This window comes from Hypomesus transpacificus, chromosome 6 (genome assembly GCF_021917145.1).
Source record: "Hypomesus transpacificus isolate Combined female chromosome 6, fHypTra1, whole genome shotgun sequence".
Classification (NCBI taxonomy): Eukaryota; Metazoa; Chordata; class Actinopteri; order Osmeriformes; family Osmeridae; genus Hypomesus; species Hypomesus transpacificus.
Genome location: NC_061065.1, coordinates 4,905,039 through 4,921,482, shown reverse-complemented (window position 1 = coordinate 4,921,482; position 16,444 = coordinate 4,905,039). Strand labels below are relative to the sequence as shown.

The window sequence follows — 16,444 nt, the reverse complement described above, 5'->3', positions numbered from 1 at the left end:
TATTTCCTGCTTACCGAAACAACAACGATGACAACGACATCTACAACAGCCCAGTTTCCATTTTTCTTTCTGTCTCCCGAGTGCCTTTCCGGAGATTGGCGGCTCGGCGGTTTGCAAATCGGTGGTGTTTTTGGGTAGCCCTCCCCTGTCGGAGGTGTAGAGCTGCCCTCCCCGCACCCTCCTTCTCCACCCACCTCAGGGTGAGTTTACGCTCCAGCCTGAGTCAGCAGCACACACCTCCCTGCCGCCTCGGAGCAGGGGGAAATCAGACGCCACGCGCCACTCTGGGACATTAATCATGAGGTCAGGTTTGGTCTGCACCACATCCCTCCCTCCCCCACTCTCCCCCCCCCCCTGCTCTCTCTTTCCCTCCCCCCTTCCTTCCCCTCCCTCCCCCTCCTGCTCCTGCTCTCTCCCTCCCCCTCCCGCTCCCTCCCCCTCCCTCCCCCCTTCCTCCCCCTCCCTCCCTCCCTCCCCCCTTCCGTCCCCCCTTCCTTCCCCTCCCTCCCTCCCCCTCCCGCCCTCCCCCTCCCGCTCCCTCCCCCCCCCCCTCTTCCCTTCCCTCCTCTCCCTAGACGCACGCTCAGCACTTCCTTGTGTCCACAGGAGGGCAGGAAGTGTAAACAATCTGCACTGGGGCCTGTGACTCAGGGGCCGCAAGTCGAGATTACGGCTAGTGTGCTATGCACACAAACAAACACACACTCACACAGGGATGGATACAAAACCCCTCAAATGCATGCCAATGAACAAACATGTCCATTGTTTCGACTTTCAAATTGAGAATGCCTGCTCAGCGTCAGGGAGGATGGGTCTTGGGGTCCCAGAAAGCCACGTTCGGTCCCAACAAACACACACACACACACAATGAATATACGCATGCATGGACACACACACACCAATGTAATCATACATTGACACACACACACTGACATAAAGTGTCTCTCAGCATGTTCCTTCTTACTTCTCCTCTGTTGCCCTCTGTGCCCTCCAGAGTGAGACATTCTCCGATGCTTCCGAAGAAAGCTTCTGGAACTATTCTAATGAGCCGTGTAATAGAGATAGATACAGGCTGTCTGAGGACCTAGAGCCTTGTGAGGACACAACCTCATCCCTAATGACATTTGCTTCGTTGTTACCAGCGGGATTAGATCCGGTGTGTACCGGTTGCTGAGACGATAAATTTAGCCGTGGAGTGTCACATTCATTTGGCTAAATGGAGAGGATAACTTTGTGATGGTTCAGGCAAGTAGTTGGTAACTATTTGGTAAAATATCTCTCACAGTTATTTAAAGGCCAGGCCAGAAGTCTTAGTCTTAGTCTAAAATGGACAGCTACTTCAGCAAAAAAAGCTTTTTTTTCAACATAGTCTTCGGAATGTTCTGTCAGTGAGAAGCCCAGTGATCTCTTAACTCCTGTAAATAGACTTGGAGAGATGGTCTGAATATGCTAAATGATTTTTTTTAAATGAACTGATTTTCTGATACAAAGAATTTATTTATTGTAGCATTCTGTTATAGTCAAAAAGAAGGTTGCTGGTTCGGTTCCCCGCCGTGCCAAATGACGTAGTGTCCCTGGGCAATGCACTTCACCCTACTTGCATCGGGCGAATGTTTCTGTACTTACTGTAAGTCACTCTGGATAAGAGCGTCTGTTAAATGACTAAAAATGTAAATGTGAAAAAATGATGAGGGTATTTGAAGACTGGGAATCTGTTCTGCCTTTGTACAATTCAGGCCTGTCTGTCATCACACAGTTTGCAACAGACAGAAAATAAATCTCACAAACAAATATCGAAGCATAATAAAAACTCTCACAAAGATTGCAAAATCAGTTTCAGTCAGTCAGTGTGAATAGCATAAAAGACAAACAATCTATGACTCTCTACAACTCATCTTAACCACCGCTCTATCTCTCTCACTCTCTATCTCACTCTCTCTATTTATCTCCCTCTCTCTCTGCCAAGACCAACCAATCAAATGTCAGCTAAATGACAACTTTGTTTTTGTATTAAACTCACTGACCAAGATTTAATCTAGGATTTTAACCGGTAAACTTCCAGTCCGTACGAGAATGTGTTTAGGGTACTGCTGGCTTGGAAAATGTGTTTTTTCTTACAGTTTCAGATGCCACAGAGTATTGAGTCGGAGAAGGGTGGAGAAAAGGAAGGAAAGGAGACAGGAAAAGGAGCAGAAGCAGGGGCAGGGGAGAAAGGAGAGGTGAAAATGAGCGGAGAAGGGGAGAAGAGGGCAGGGAGGGGTCCAGGGAGGGGAGTGAAAAGAGGTCTTGATTCACACCCATGTCAGAGGAAACTGCAGCGTGACAAAACCAATCTGGTCCTCTCCTCTTCAGGTCAATGATTCCTGAGAGCAAATAATTTTTCTTCCTCACATCTCTCTATCCTCTCTTCTCCGTCGCTCTTTCTCTCTCCCCTTCTACATGCACTCTCTCTGTTGGTGTCTCTCTCTCCACAGACATCCATGGTTCCTCCTTTCCTTCTGTTAGGAAGAAAAACATTCTAGAAAAAAAGAGAGCAAAGACAACAATTTAGTTTGAAACGTCATATGATTCAGCATTCACCACACAAACCACCGGACTGAGAGTGAACTCTGATTGGACACCCCGCATCCATCTCTAGCATACAAGAGCACAGTGTGTTACAAATCCTTCCTTTCAATCATGCATAGGCTATATTTACAGTATACACTGAAATAAACAAGAGCCAAATTATTCTTCCTTTTCTGTTTTTGAACTAAACCACTTGAACTAAAACCAAGGAATCAAACAAATCTGAACGTATGAAATACCCAAAGAACAATTTGTTATAGTTCTGCCAGAATTATTCGAATCGAATCATCAGAAAATCATTCAAGGACATCAAAATGTCCTCCTCTGTTATGACTCCTTCTGGTTAAGTCAGCTTCTGTTCATCAGGTCGACAACACTGTGAGACGGTTCGAGACGGAGAACACGTACAGGACGTGTCAAAAGAGGTTCTATTCTGGGGCTGAGGCTAACACTCTCGATATGCGACAGAGACATGTCTGCCAATCAGACTGGCTAATATAGCCACACGTTTATGTGTGTGTGTGTGTATGTGTGTGTGTATGAGACTCGCACAGAATGAACCCCTGGCAGAATCCAGCTAGCTAACAGGCGTGAACAGGTGGAGGTCCTGCCTAGTGGCACTTGCATCTTTGCTTATTCAAAGAGAACCTAGTTGGTAAAGGTTGGTATAATGTACCTCTGACATAGTTAGGGTGTCACATGGACTTCCTGTATGTGACTCTACAGTCTGACCAATAAAGCTGCAGCAAACCCATTGTTAGCCTGAAGATGGGTTGGCCTGTCCCTCAGAACTCAAATCTGTATTCTATCTTGGAGGTAACCCACAGCTAACTTGCAGCTAACCTGTAACCAGCTCAGGGCTTGTCTGTGTTTGTTACTCCATGTTTGCAAGGTTTCATTTCCTTACCGGAGTAGATGTCATTGAGGTTCTCCAGTTCCTCCTGGACCCTGAGCAGGAGGATGTCTTCCAGGACGCTGCGGTGCTCTCCTGGGTCCACTCCCAGCTTCTCTAGGTGATGTTGCCTCAGCCTCAACAGGGCACGGCCTACACAAGGAGCAGGGAGAGGCCAACAGTTCCACTGAGTCGAGGGGTTGTAGGCTTGTTTTCAAATGTGGGTGGGACAGCTTTGTTTTATATAACTGAGGATGTGGCAGCTAAATGAAACCAATATGGATGAGAATAAGAGGTGTGCGTGTGGCGAAGAGTGCAAATTTACGAGCTGATAGTTATGGATGAGAGGAGGAAGGGGAGAAGGAGGAGGTGGGGCTGGTGTGTGTGTGTGTGTGTGTGTGTGTGTGTGTGTGTGTGTGTGTGTGTGTGTGTGTGTGTGTGTGTGTGTGTGTGTGTGTGTATATGCGTATGTATGCATGTTAGCTACCTGATATGGCATGTTTGAGGATGGCTGGTCTTAAGGTGCTCAGCTGGGAAGGGTACCGTTCCTGGGCCCAGACACTCACATCCTCCACCAACCAGAGGGAAACTCTCTTACACCGACCCATCACCAAGTCCTAGGCCTGGGATTAGCTGCCTGGGCGGGTCAAAGGTGAAGAGGAAACAGCAAGAATGAGAGAACGACCGAATCTACTGACCTTCTCCAATAACTTCAACATCATTGGCTGAGATCGCATATGTTTATTGCATATTAAGGGGGAGTGGGTATATTCATCATTATTAAATTATTGGGAAGACAAACATCTCAAACAGAAATAACACAATAAGGAAACAGAGACTGGCAGTCCAAAATCATGTTATTCCATTTGATGTCTCCACTCAACCTTCCTTTAAGGGTTAAATTGGTAGCTTTCGCAGCCCTAACAGCGCTTAACTGTTGACGTGACCTTTCCCTGCGCTAATATCTTCTGCTTGTAAATGTGTAATTCCCTGGCCTCATTAGAGACTGAGACAGGCTTCATGCCTTGACATGAGTAGGTCCTTAACATCGACCAGTAGACCTAGCTGGAAGCCAACAGTGGGCTCTTGTCTTCAGTTTCTGTCGTTAAAATCATTTCAACTATCTGACCTTGCTGCAACACAGGTTTGTTGGTAAACTACTGCAGCTATGAACTCTTACCGTTGGGTAAGTCCATTTAATTAAAAGGCATAGTGTACTGCAGGTGTACAGGCTAGGCTAGGCTATGACCATGACAATGTGTGAGTATGTCTATGCTCGAGGGAAGAACTAAGCTATCCACTACTCGACTCAGATACTAGGCGTGATCATCATAGTGCCTGTATCTGTGGGTCAAGTTATTCTGACTGGCTTTGGTATTTAACGTCCTCTATCTTGTCTCTTAATTCAATGCTTTGTAGAGTTAGATGGAGACAGTGTATCGGTTTCCAAAGGGTTGGGAGTGTGCCATCACTAAGAGCTAGCTTCGGCCCAGACTAATCGCATGATGCATAAGATAATATCTAAATTATGTAGACAATATCCTGTTGTGTTGCTCTAAGCCTAATCTCAATTTCGGGATGCTAAAACATAATGGAAGCAAGACAGTTGTATTGAAAGCTCAATGCCCCCCTTGGCGGTTAAGTTTGTTTACTTGTTTCCACAAACTCTAAGCCCAGATAGTGTGTGGCCAGTCTGAAACTAAGGACTAAAAGACATGGACAAACATTATGTAGAGCAAAGCCTGAAGGGTGGGGGTGGAGCTCTAAGTAGGCCTACACATTGGTACAAGTTCGACATCTAGTGGTGTTTTTCAGAAACATGACATCTCATTTCTGAAAAAACAATTACTAGGCTATAGTCGGCTACATCAAATTAACATGCAATAATACGCAGACGACAATAATACGCAGGCCTACATATTTACACGCGTGCTATGTTTATTTGACGATCCTTTTGATGGTTTTACTACACACAATAACAAATTCGTGTAAGATACTGACGCAATTACTTACACGTAAACTATTTATGACCAAATATCTATAAGACGACTTTTTGGAACAACTGGGTATGCAAGGCTACATCTCATGACTTCTCATTGTTAACATCGCGTTTGCGAACTTGACCATACACGTCTTTGACGCCGGCAGCATGCTATAATGTTCAGTCTACGCCATGGATAGATTGAACTGATCAAGATGTAGGCTAAATGGAAATATTAATTTGCAACCAACGTCCAGTGTAAACAAAATCCTTCAGAGTTAATCGGTACCGTTTTTTTAATAATAAAAGTTAGTTGGTCTGTGTCTAAAGGAGCCAAACGTCGCTAACTTACCAGTCTTTACCTGCCAAGCCCTTCGGTTGATGCGCGCTCCCATTCCAATTCCGCGCTCACGTAGGCCACTGTTTACTATAAAGGTATGAACACCTGGAAAGAGACAGGCAGCTGCCTGTTCACTGGTGATTTCAAGTAGGCTATCCAATGGGATCATGTTTAGGAAGTTAGTAGAAACCCTAAACTGAACAATGGAACTACACCAAAAAATGTATCTGATCATACAACTAGGCTATACCTCCTGAATGGTCAATGTAAACAAGTAATAATTATTGTATTATTATTATTATTTTATATTTTTTTGAAAAATTTACATTAGTCTGATAGCAACCCCAAACCTAACGCTAGCTGTTCAAATTGTGCGTAATAATGATTATGGCCATATCCTGTTCACATTCCATAGGCTATTACTAATTAATATCCTGGTTGGCTACACTGAAATTGTGCAGTAGCTTACTATCTCCAGAAGAGGGCGGATGTACTCAGGGAAAAGTTTAGAAAGTTTCTATTCTACTCTTCAACTCATAATTTATACTGGACACTGCCCCGGGCGCATAAATGGAGGAAGGAGATAGGCTCCTATCGAATAAGGCAGGCATTCAGAGCTGTTCAAAGCAGGAGTTGTTGCAGCCCAGCCCGGTCTAGATGCTTTCTGCGCAAGTGTCACAGTGGGACTTCCCTGGGGCATCTTCGGGAGATGCCGGTACAAGAATCTCATTTCTGCGTTCTGTCTTGAAGAACTTTCTTACACTGAAAGTCTAGACAGAAACACTGCATGTTAGGAGGGGAGCATCTTATAGGAAAGTTTCTTCCCAACTCACTCAAAGTTTAGAGATGAGAAACGTGCACCTGTGATTCATCTCATTTACAGCTGTGGTGAGTAACCTAACAAACTTGTGTGACATTTACATACTGTTGTTTGCTGGCATATAGGCTTTATATTTTTGAAACTTTCAGATCATGACGTCAGTGCAGAATTAATTAGTTTTTCAGTTGAACATTAATCTTATATGGCTGTTAATTGTGACACCTGTTTTGCGTTGGCGTATTGGCATTATTGGCATACAAAAAATCTGGATGATTTTTAATTATGTGCATGGTCATTGACAACAAAGTTAAATGCACTGCGGAAACATTTGCTATTGCATCCATGGATGGGCAGAAAAAGTGTCTGAGCGTTTAATTAACTGAGAAATAGGTTAATCCCTCACGCGCGACCGGGCACGGGATGTCTCCCCTATTGAAGAGCTTCCGCTCGCGGAGAGATGTGAAGGATGGAGACCACACGCACCGGGAGCTCTGTTGACCCCCTGCACTTCGCTGAGGTCGCTCAACTTAGCCGGTCGGGCGGTGGTTTTTTAATCGTATATCTTTTCTCTTGACGGCCTTCTCCAGACCTGGATTCTGCCATCACTGGTGTTTTTAGTGCTGGAGGATTCCCAGAGGTAGACTATTTAGACAGCGGAGCGAGGGCAAACACTAGGGCAACAGTTACAAATCACCGCTGTCCTCTCCCTCCCTCGTTCTTCCTCTCTCGTTCTCTCTCGCTCTCTACATAGTGTACGCCAATATATAATATTGTCTGTATACATCACTGTCTTTCTTCTCTACTCTCCCCTCCTCCTCCCCCCTTTGTCAGAGTGATGGATGGGGGTGGCGTTCTCTCCGCTGTACAAGGTCCTTTTTGTTTTTTTCATGATGACCTCATGTGTTTGGTTCCTGTATGTGGAGGCATCCGCTCCTTACCCACATACCATCCCTGCTGGGCCATCTCATCCATGGTGAGGACATCCATTCCTGGGTAGCTTGCTTCTTCCTCCCCCACGGGCTAAAGCACCCAGAGGCCTCTCAGACAGGGGAGGATGGAAGGACGAGAGGATGGGAGGATGGGAGAGGGGTGACAGGAGAGGTGTAGATTTCTTTGCTTTCTCGGCGTCCTGAAGGGTGTGGGTGACAGTGATCAGTGTTTTGGGGGGGGAGGGGGGGTCCCCTCCCCCTCCTCCCTCTCTTCTTCCTCCGAAGGGGCACACACAGGTCTCCTAGCAGCCGGGACTGAGATATGGCTGTTCCAAATGTCAACTTGACACCCCCCTCTCCAAGATAATGAGAAAGTCCAGATTGAATGATTTTTAATGGCCTTGGTAAACACGGATAAAGTAGTTTTTCAATAAATCCCATTCTAATATCCCTACGGTTAAATCATTTTTTTTCTTTCTCTCTTTTTACGTCTCTCTCAATGCTGTTTTCTGTTCGGACGTTTTATTGGGCTGTGGTTGGCTTCCACCCCACTGGTGTGTGTGTGTGTGTGTTGAGATACAGAAGGCTGTGAAATGGGAATACAGAATGTATTTTTCTGACAATGTTTGCCTCCCCATTCTCTCTGAGTTGTCACCTAGTCATATGGACACAAGAGGGCAGCACTGCCAGTCCAACCAACACTCCCACATCCTTTTTTTGTGGGCCTTAAGCTTCATTTTTTGTGGGCTACAAGTTTCATACTTGTATTGTTTATTGTGGGAGTTGTTTTGTGGAGCTGAACATCCTATTCATCCTGTCCGGTCTGTGCAACTCTTAAGGGAACAGTAAAGTTGTCCCTCTGCCCCTCATCAACTCCACCCCCCCCCCCACACACACACACACACACTCCCTCTGTCTTTCCCTTTCATGGGTTGTTATGATAATTCAACCCGTACAAAACCAGCAATATTACATTTTAGAGCCAGGTTCTTGGCCTTGTGTTAGTCTTCAGTATTGTCTTCCACACAGCGGAAGTTGTGATACGACCGATTACAGTCCAAGGTTAGGGTTAGCCCGCAGTCTCGGTGGTCTCGTTCAATCGACCATGACATCCATGACAATGATGTGTTCTGTGGTATTCATGTCCCATGTGTTAGACAGAGCCGAAGAGACGTTTCTAACTGTTTCCCTGCTGCAGAGAGGGGATGGAGAACAAGGCCATGTACCTGAGCACCTACGAGGAGAGGGAGAACGGCTCCTTGTTCGAGGAGAACTACGACGGGAGGAACCTCTCCAAGCTCAACCTCTGTGATGAAGGTAGAAGAATTAAATTTGGTTCTGGGCTTCTCTCCTATTGTATTCCATTCTCTCCTATTTTACTCTACGCTCCTATTCTGGGCTCTTTTATTCTCTCCTCTCCTCTCTTCCCCTCCTCTCTTCTCTTCTCACACAGGACCTATCAGGGTAGTCGAGTGATTCCTTTAGTAAGTCCTGAGTGATCTGCAGAGGAGATCCATATGCGATGACTCATGTTTCAGCATGGTGCGGTGCTCTGCCCTGACTTAGTCATGCCCTTCTAGGGGATACGCATGCAACTGTGAAGAAAAATACAGGCAACATGACTCCTATTCCCCCCCTTCCCAACACCCACGTATACACACAAGCGTGTAAACACACACACGGATAAAGTCACATTTATCTCAAGAGATTTTAAGAATTCTCTCACCCAGAGAACACAAACAAACACACTGTTTGTGGCACCAACTGCCGATAGTGTCACTTGGATGATCTTACTGTATGTGTGTGTGTGTGTGTCATGAACAGGTGCAGCTGGACAAATGAACTGTATAACAGCCCAAGTTGTGACCTCCTGGTATGTAACTTTGGTGGGAAACAGCTTAGCGAGTCTTACCAAAGACACTGTGGAGACCAAAAGAACATCCGTCTCTCCAACTTTGCTAATCGCCCCGTAGCTGCCAAAAACACGCTGTCAACACGACGCTATCTTGTTCCCATCACACTCCCTATTAAAACAGTTGGACTGAACAAGCAGAAACGTAACGCTAATGTTTACGACTGACGTTTGTCTTTTCGTGTTTTTTCCCCACACTATTACGGTCCCTCGGATGTCTCACAAGTGGAATATTTTGAAAGTAGAAGCTGTTCTGCTCGGTTTCCTCAATAAATATTCAGCCTCTCTGGCCTTCTGATGTCAGCCTGTGTTTAAGGCAAGCTGACCCCTGTAAAAGTCTTAGATAAGTAAACAGTGCCGTTTTCACTGCATATCCTAGGGTATGCGATAGCAATGACGCCATAGGTACGAAAGTATGTTCAAAGCTCTGGAGTTTTATAAGGTACACATGCATATTTACATGTCTGGGTGTCATTTGGGCAGTAGTCAAACCCAACTGATAAATGTAAAACAAGTTGTTCCGACATGAGCAGAAGGTGCACTCACTGGTATAAACAGGCTTTTGGTTCTGCATTCATGGCATACATACGATTTAGAAAGAGTATATCAACAAAGTCATGGTATTTTGGAACATTCAGGGTCTACATTTTGTTATGCAACAGGTTTTTGACATCCATAGTAAATCATGCTCTTTTTTCTTCTATATGTTACTACACATTCCATGTATCTGACATATTGGGACAGCTGTGTTGTCTTTGGCCAGGCCAAGGAGAAGGTTTTCTTCATCACAGAATGGGCTGTATGTTTTTGCTGGGACTAGTGGGCTTGAAGGGTGGGGGTGGGAGGGAGGGATGGATGGAGAACTGAGGGGATGGAGCAATGGATGGCCGGCTGGAGGGATGGAGGGTTGGAGCTGGTGGATGGAGGGATGGAAGGCCAAAAAGGATGGATGAATAACATGGTTTCTAGCCTGATAAACATCCAACAACTTGGAATCCATATCAAAATTCCTGGTCTGAGGTCCTTCTATAACAAACTGTTTTTAGGACTGTGACACTGTCAGAAGAACCACTATCAACTGTGATCGGGACTGGATGTTCTTTCTTAACAACTATCTGTCTAATCCCTCTTTCCCCATCTATGACGCACACACACACACACCCACCCACACAAACACACACACACTTCAAAATGTTACAGATTTCACGTTTCTGTATCAACTATATCAACGGTATGTGTGCGCATGTGTGCGTAGGAGTGGGATGATGTATGACCCAGTGATGTGGGTTAAGCAGAGTTGAGTGACTGCCAAAGCCACAGCCAACCACTAATCAACATCGTCTGCAGATCTCCTTATTTCAAAAGGACATCCTGAAAGTACAGTAGGAAGTCAGTGGAACGAAGAGGGATCATAAGTATCTGTTAGAATGCAAGCGAGGGCAACACGGTGTGGTGAGGTTCTGAGAATCAAATTGCCATCAAATGGTTGAATGTCTTTTGAATATGTATTGAACAACACAACTATTACACTTACATAACTATCAATTGAACAAATATGAAACATAAACCATCTGCTGATATAATCAGATGGGACCACATTTCTGTCCCAACGGTCAACAGTGTTTTTGTTTTGACCAAGTATAGGACACCCTTACCCCTGTGATTTGTACCATGCCACTACATTCTAGATCTACTGTACTAGCACTGCATGAAGGTTTTTGCTGCAGGAACTTAACAAGTGTGCTGTTCTATGTGCCTGAATGTCGTGCAGCTGTAGTGATGTGCTCCTGTCTCTCCTGCAGGCTCGGTCAGGAGGACCAGGAAGCAGGATCAGTGCTGCAGCCACCTCAACTCCCTGGCCGCCATCAAGTACGCCATTGTGTCTCTCTACATCCTGGTCCTCCTCAGTATCTTCGGTCTTTGTCTGGCAGGTAAGAAACACTAGTGGTGTTGTCTCTGTCTCATAAGTTCGAAACACTGGCGGTGTTGTCTCTGTCTGAGGTTAGAAACACTAGTGGTGTTGTCTCTGTCTCATAAGTTCAAAACACTGGCGGTGTTGTCTCTGTCTGAGGTTAGAAACACTAGTGGTGTTGTCTCTGTCTCATAAGTTCGAAACACTGGCGGTGTTGTCTCTGTCTGAGGTTAGAAACACTAGTGGTGTTGTCTCTGTCTCATAAGTTAGAAACACTGGCGGTGTTGTCTCTGTCTCAGGTTAGAAACACTAACAGTGTTGTCTCTGTCTCAGGTTAGAAACACTAGTGTTGCCTCTCTGTCTCTCGCTAATAAGAAACACCCATTGAACACAGTGCTGTCTCTGTCAGATGTACTACCTGTTGATCACATGTAAGAAAAATTACACTATCAGTGTTTCGGTCTGTCCCAAAAGTTAGAAACCGTACAGTAGCAGTGTTGTATCTAGGAGATAAGCTAGGAGATCGAGAAGAACCTAGCTGTGACCAGGCCCCAGAGTGAAAGGGTTGTGTGAGTTATTCGATCTTTGAAAGACACTCAACACCTTCTGCTCTGGTTTCTGTCATCAACAGGACTGGGTATAAACTTGGGGTTAGGGTTGACAGCGTACGAGATGTGCTGCTTGAGATGCTTAGACCATCTGGCTGGTCTCCACGACTCCCTGAAGCCCTGCAGACTCTAGATGAGTCCGTTGTACTGTAACTCTTGTCTGCTGCCACATTCGAGCACTTAGTCCTTATGGGGTTACACAGCCAGTTTGCAATTGTATCCCCCTCTTAATCTAGGAGCCTGTCTGCTTCAATTATACCTTCAAGAGACAGACGAGGTAATCGGAGAAAGGTTTTTAATGAAAATCTGGAAAGCAGAGCTTGAAACAAATGTATGAGGACCAGGAACAAGGACTGCAGCTCTCATCGACAAATGCAACTCAGAATGACTTAGGCGTTGTGGATGTTGGCCATATGGACACATAATATGTTCTGTCTAAACAAAGGAACCTGGCAGCTGGCTGTAGACCTTAGCTGCATGTGGCGGACCCTGGAAACAATACGTTCCTCATTGTTAACCAGTCCTGACAGGTGCCTGGGCAGATCGGAACCAGGGGTCTGGGCCTGAGGTTCTAGTGCAGAGAGGGTTGGATGAATGGCCTCCTAAAGCCTGGCCAAGATATGGGTGAGGGACTAGAGTTTATGCAGCGATTTCCTGCGTTTTCAGTTTTCTTCTCTGTCTTCTGAACTCTCCAACTACTGGTCGAACTGTAGTCCACTGGTTCACCCTGTAGTCCACCTACACTTTACTCTCCTGGGTCACCTCTATTCCCATGATATACTACTCCCCTCATCCTCTCCAGGCTTCATTCTGTCCTCTCCTCCCCTCCTACTATCCCGTCCTCTTCACCTCCCCTCCTCTCCTCCAAGCGTCCTACCCTCCTCTCCTCCTACCTTCCTAGCCTCGTCTCTCCTCATATCTTCCTATCCTCCCCTCTTCTCCTCTCCTCCTCCCTCCCTTCCTACCCTACCCTCTTCTTCTCTCCTCCTACCTTCCAAGCCCTCGTCTCTCCTCCTCCTATCCTACCCTCCCCTCTTCGCCTCTCCTACTCCCTCCCTACACTCTTCTCCTACCTTGCTACCCTCCTCTCCTCCTCCCTTCCTACCCTCCCCTCTCTTCCAGACCTTCCATCCTCCTCCCCACCTTTCCTCTCTTCTCCACAGAGGAAGAGCAGTGATGAATAGTCACTGGTTTGACAGGCCTATATAAATAAACAGAAGTAATTGCTGCTTTCTAAGACAGAACATTCTTGTTGTTGTTTTTTCTTCGTCCACATAACTTTTTGTCAAATATCTGCAGGACAGTGCAAAACAATACTTTAGCATTTTTCGAGCACTAACACCCATCCCTCCGTCAGGATGGTGACAGACCTGGAAACGTTCCTAGTCGGATTTACGGATGGCAATTTGTTCTTCTATTATGCACTGGTCGCCAGGGGACGGAACATGGTCATAAATTCTATCGAGTAATAACCACAGCTCTACTTTGGGGTGATTTGGAAAATTCACTGTGCATCTGAAAGGCATCAGTGTGGTGTTATAGCCAGGACTGAGTGCTGCTACTAAACCAAAAGGTAGTTCCTGCTGAGAAGGTGAACGTTTGGAGAAGGAGCTGGAGAAACTCAGCCAGCATTCCTGCTGGGTCCCCTGGTCAGCCCACCTCACCCAGACTGGTAGAAGGAGAGAAGTACAGATGAAGGGAAAGAGGTGTGTTTGTTTGCGCGTCTCTCTCAATTCAGTTCAATTCAGTGGGCTTTCATCAACAGAGAACATACGTACATGTATACTATGCATGTATGCATGCATGTGTGTACCCTTCGCTGTGGGGACTGTCGTTCTGGCGAGACGAACGTGTGTTTTCTCTGTCGCTGAAAGCCTACTGGATCTAATTGAATTGAGAGAGAGAGACTGGCAGAGAGACAGAGAAGGAGTGGGCATGCGACAATGAGGACCTGTGCTTGCCACGGCTCCAAATAGCAGCAGTCAAAATGAATCAAAACTCTCAGTATGACTCATCTCAGTTTAATTCCACCGCCACAACCCTCCAAGACCTCCAATCCGAACCTCAACCACAAGCCCCACACAGAGGTGAACCACAACCATTATGACGCCAGTTATGACCGCTGATGCAATGTTATACTTACGAGGGCAAGGACAGTCAGAGAGAAAAGCCTGTCCTAGATTCGAAAGGTTTACGATGTCTGTTCAAGTGTGAACATAGTATATAACAAGCAGTCGGTCTCTCTCTAAAAGGTTAAGCTGATGGCCAGAGAGTTGGAATCAACAGGATCACATCATGGGTGGGACCCTCCACTGTGGCTCTGTTGCCAAGTTTCCAGCCGTGTGAACACATCAGAGAGATAGAGATAGGAGATCAATTGTGCTCTTCTTAGTCTTATGGTTGATGTGTTGGAAAACCGGGTTGGTGACCCAGTAGGTTTGAGGCTCCAGTTCAAAGAGAACTCCCACCAGGGGCCTCCTGGATTAAGTCAGACCCTGTCACGACGCCAAGGGCCCCCAAACTGGTGCTGGAAGTGTGTTTCTGCAGGATTTAACAACCTCAGAGACCCATGCTGTCTCCACTATATAAACTCTGCTATGTGTGCTTGTGTGTACGCCTGTGTGTGTGTGTGTGGAATTCTATTATTGCACTTTTGATCCTCTAAATTTACGAGGCTGGATTATGGTCTTGTTTGTCTCTCTTTCTCTCTCTCTCTCTCCCTCTCTCTCTCTACAAGAGAAGGCCCTCATTGTGGCTGCTTAGTGTCTCAACAGTACATTTCAGGGTATGTGTCAGTGCTGCTTAGCAGCCAGGTAAGACTCACACACCAGAGAGAACAACACAGAGATACCACACTCCATAAATCCCCGTTGTTAATCTCACTTTGACTGACGAGAGCAGAACACCAAAATCCTCAAAAGGATCAGCGCAACGAGACAAAAAGGAAAATTACAATATGACCGCCTGAGAGAAAATCAAGAGTTTTAGCTACACGAGTTTGTATAAGCGGGAAGTATGAATCATAATCAGTAGAGGGCAAGTTAATCGGCCTCTGGGAGCTATCAACCTCTTTACTGCACACTCACATTTCAAACACAGGAAAACACAGGCATTCGTTGGAAACCATAGAGTATATTTTTTTTACGGGTAATAACTGCCCGCAAAACTCATTTTTTTCTCCTCTGTTCGTCCTGTTCCAAGTGCCTGTAGGTCATCTGGATAGTTTCCCTCTGTGTGTTGGACATGCCAGATATTCTGATTTCCATATTTTGTTTTTCTGGCACTGGTTCTACAACACTCTTAGATTACCATGGTGAACACACACACACACACACACACACACACACACAGAGGGTTCGGTGTATCAATATGCCTGTTGAGATCTTCATAATAAAGTCAGGTCCTGTCCTGCTCCTCTTATCTCCTGAGTTCATTTTAGAAGATCATTCCAGAAAGCCTGGTTCCTCTATGTGTCCAGTGAACCTACCCACATACATCGGTCATACGTGGTCTTTGAATAAATGTGTTCTTAGCCAAAACATGTTAACTTTTTGTTTGCGTTTCCCGGAATCAAACCAATACAATGTGAGTTCTGTCTTGAGTTTTACCCTAAACTAACTCTTCATTGGAAATTCTTGTTCCATGTACACTTTGTATTAAACCATCACTGTTGGTGCTACATTTGAAAGGTCTCTTAGGTGTTAATGCCGAAATATACTACCCCGTTTTCACGGAGACGGACACGGGGAACGCCCTCTCCGAGCCCTGTCCGAGCCCCTGGGAGAGCTCTACGTACCTCCTCATTTTCCTGACTATCCATCCGCTTGTCCGTCATTTTACGGATACCAATTGACTGTGATTGGTCCGCAATTGGTTCCACACACAAAGACGTCATGTGGCAGCGTTGCTCCACCTACTTTTCTGGCGGTGTATTGTTTTCAGCACCCACAGCCTTTGGAGTACTGTCCGTAACGGACTCAGAGTTGTGTAATTTGGCCTTTATGCTAGTGGTTGTGATCTGCTCCATGGTGTGTTCAGTGCTTAATGGAGCACCAGCTAGCTCTGTTGTGCTCACACACTCCCCTGGGAAGTATTACTTTAATGCCAGCTGAATCATTGCTGTTGAACAGTATGTTCTAGGAGGCACAAATATATTCAGTCTTGTTGTTTGAGAAAACTCTCCAAACCTTGAGAACAATGTATGAGGTTAGATATTGATTTCTGTTTATTTCTGTTTCTGTTTATCTGTGTTCTCTTTGGTTTGCTGCAGTTGACTTAGAGCTTACAAAGGTGAAGTCTCGATTGGTCGAAGTTGAACACAGCCAGCTGGACCTGGAGCCAGTTGAGATGATGTTGTGCAAGAGAACCTCTGTGCGAGGACCTTTCAGACAGGCAGCAACTCCGACATAAACCTCTCTCTCACACACACACTTGCACTCATACATACACACTTGTTAAGTGACAAGATTCTGTAAATCTCAC

General features: G+C 45.7%; 2 protein-coding genes across 2 annotated transcripts in view; one reads left to right on the top strand and one right to left on the bottom strand.

Moving 5' to 3' along the window:
- Positions 1-1,607: 1,607 nt before the first annotated feature.
- On the bottom strand, positions 1,608-5,878 carry LOC124468709 (sterile alpha motif domain-containing protein 12-like). The gene is made up of 4 exons (XM_047021605.1): positions 5,794-5,878; positions 3,948-4,097; positions 3,476-3,613; positions 1,608-2,518 (listed from the first exon to the last, which is right to left on the bottom strand). The coding sequence occupies exons 2-4, from the start codon at positions 4,066-4,068 to the stop codon at positions 2,502-2,504; spliced, it is 276 nt and encodes a 91-aa protein (XP_046877561.1). The 5' UTR covers positions 4,069-4,097; positions 5,794-5,878; the 3' UTR covers positions 1,608-2,501.
- Positions 5,879-6,338: 460 nt separating this feature from the next.
- Positions 6,339-16,444, top strand: part of scara5 (scavenger receptor class A, member 5 (putative)) — a 52,875-nt gene continuing 42,769 nt past the window's right edge. Inside the window, exons 1-3 of the mRNA XM_047021689.1 lie at positions 6,339-6,669; positions 8,729-8,847; positions 11,245-11,373. Of these exons, the coding sequence (XP_046877645.1) occupies positions 8,736-8,847; positions 11,245-11,373 (241 nt within the window). The 5' untranslated portion in view covers positions 6,339-6,669; positions 8,729-8,735. The remainder of the gene's footprint in view (positions 6,670-8,728; positions 8,848-11,244; positions 11,374-16,444) is intronic.

Bases quoted from the DNA above. Each gene is read 5' to 3' on its own strand.
- LOC124468709 (XM_047021605.1), bottom strand. From the start codon at position 4,068: ATGGGTCGGTGTAAGAGAGTTTCCCTCTGGTTGGTGGAGGATGTGAGT. The intron at 3,614-3,947 runs GTAGCTAACATG...CTCCTTGTGTAG, and splicing joins CCTCAAACATGCCATATCAG to GCCGTGCCCTGTTGAGGCTG.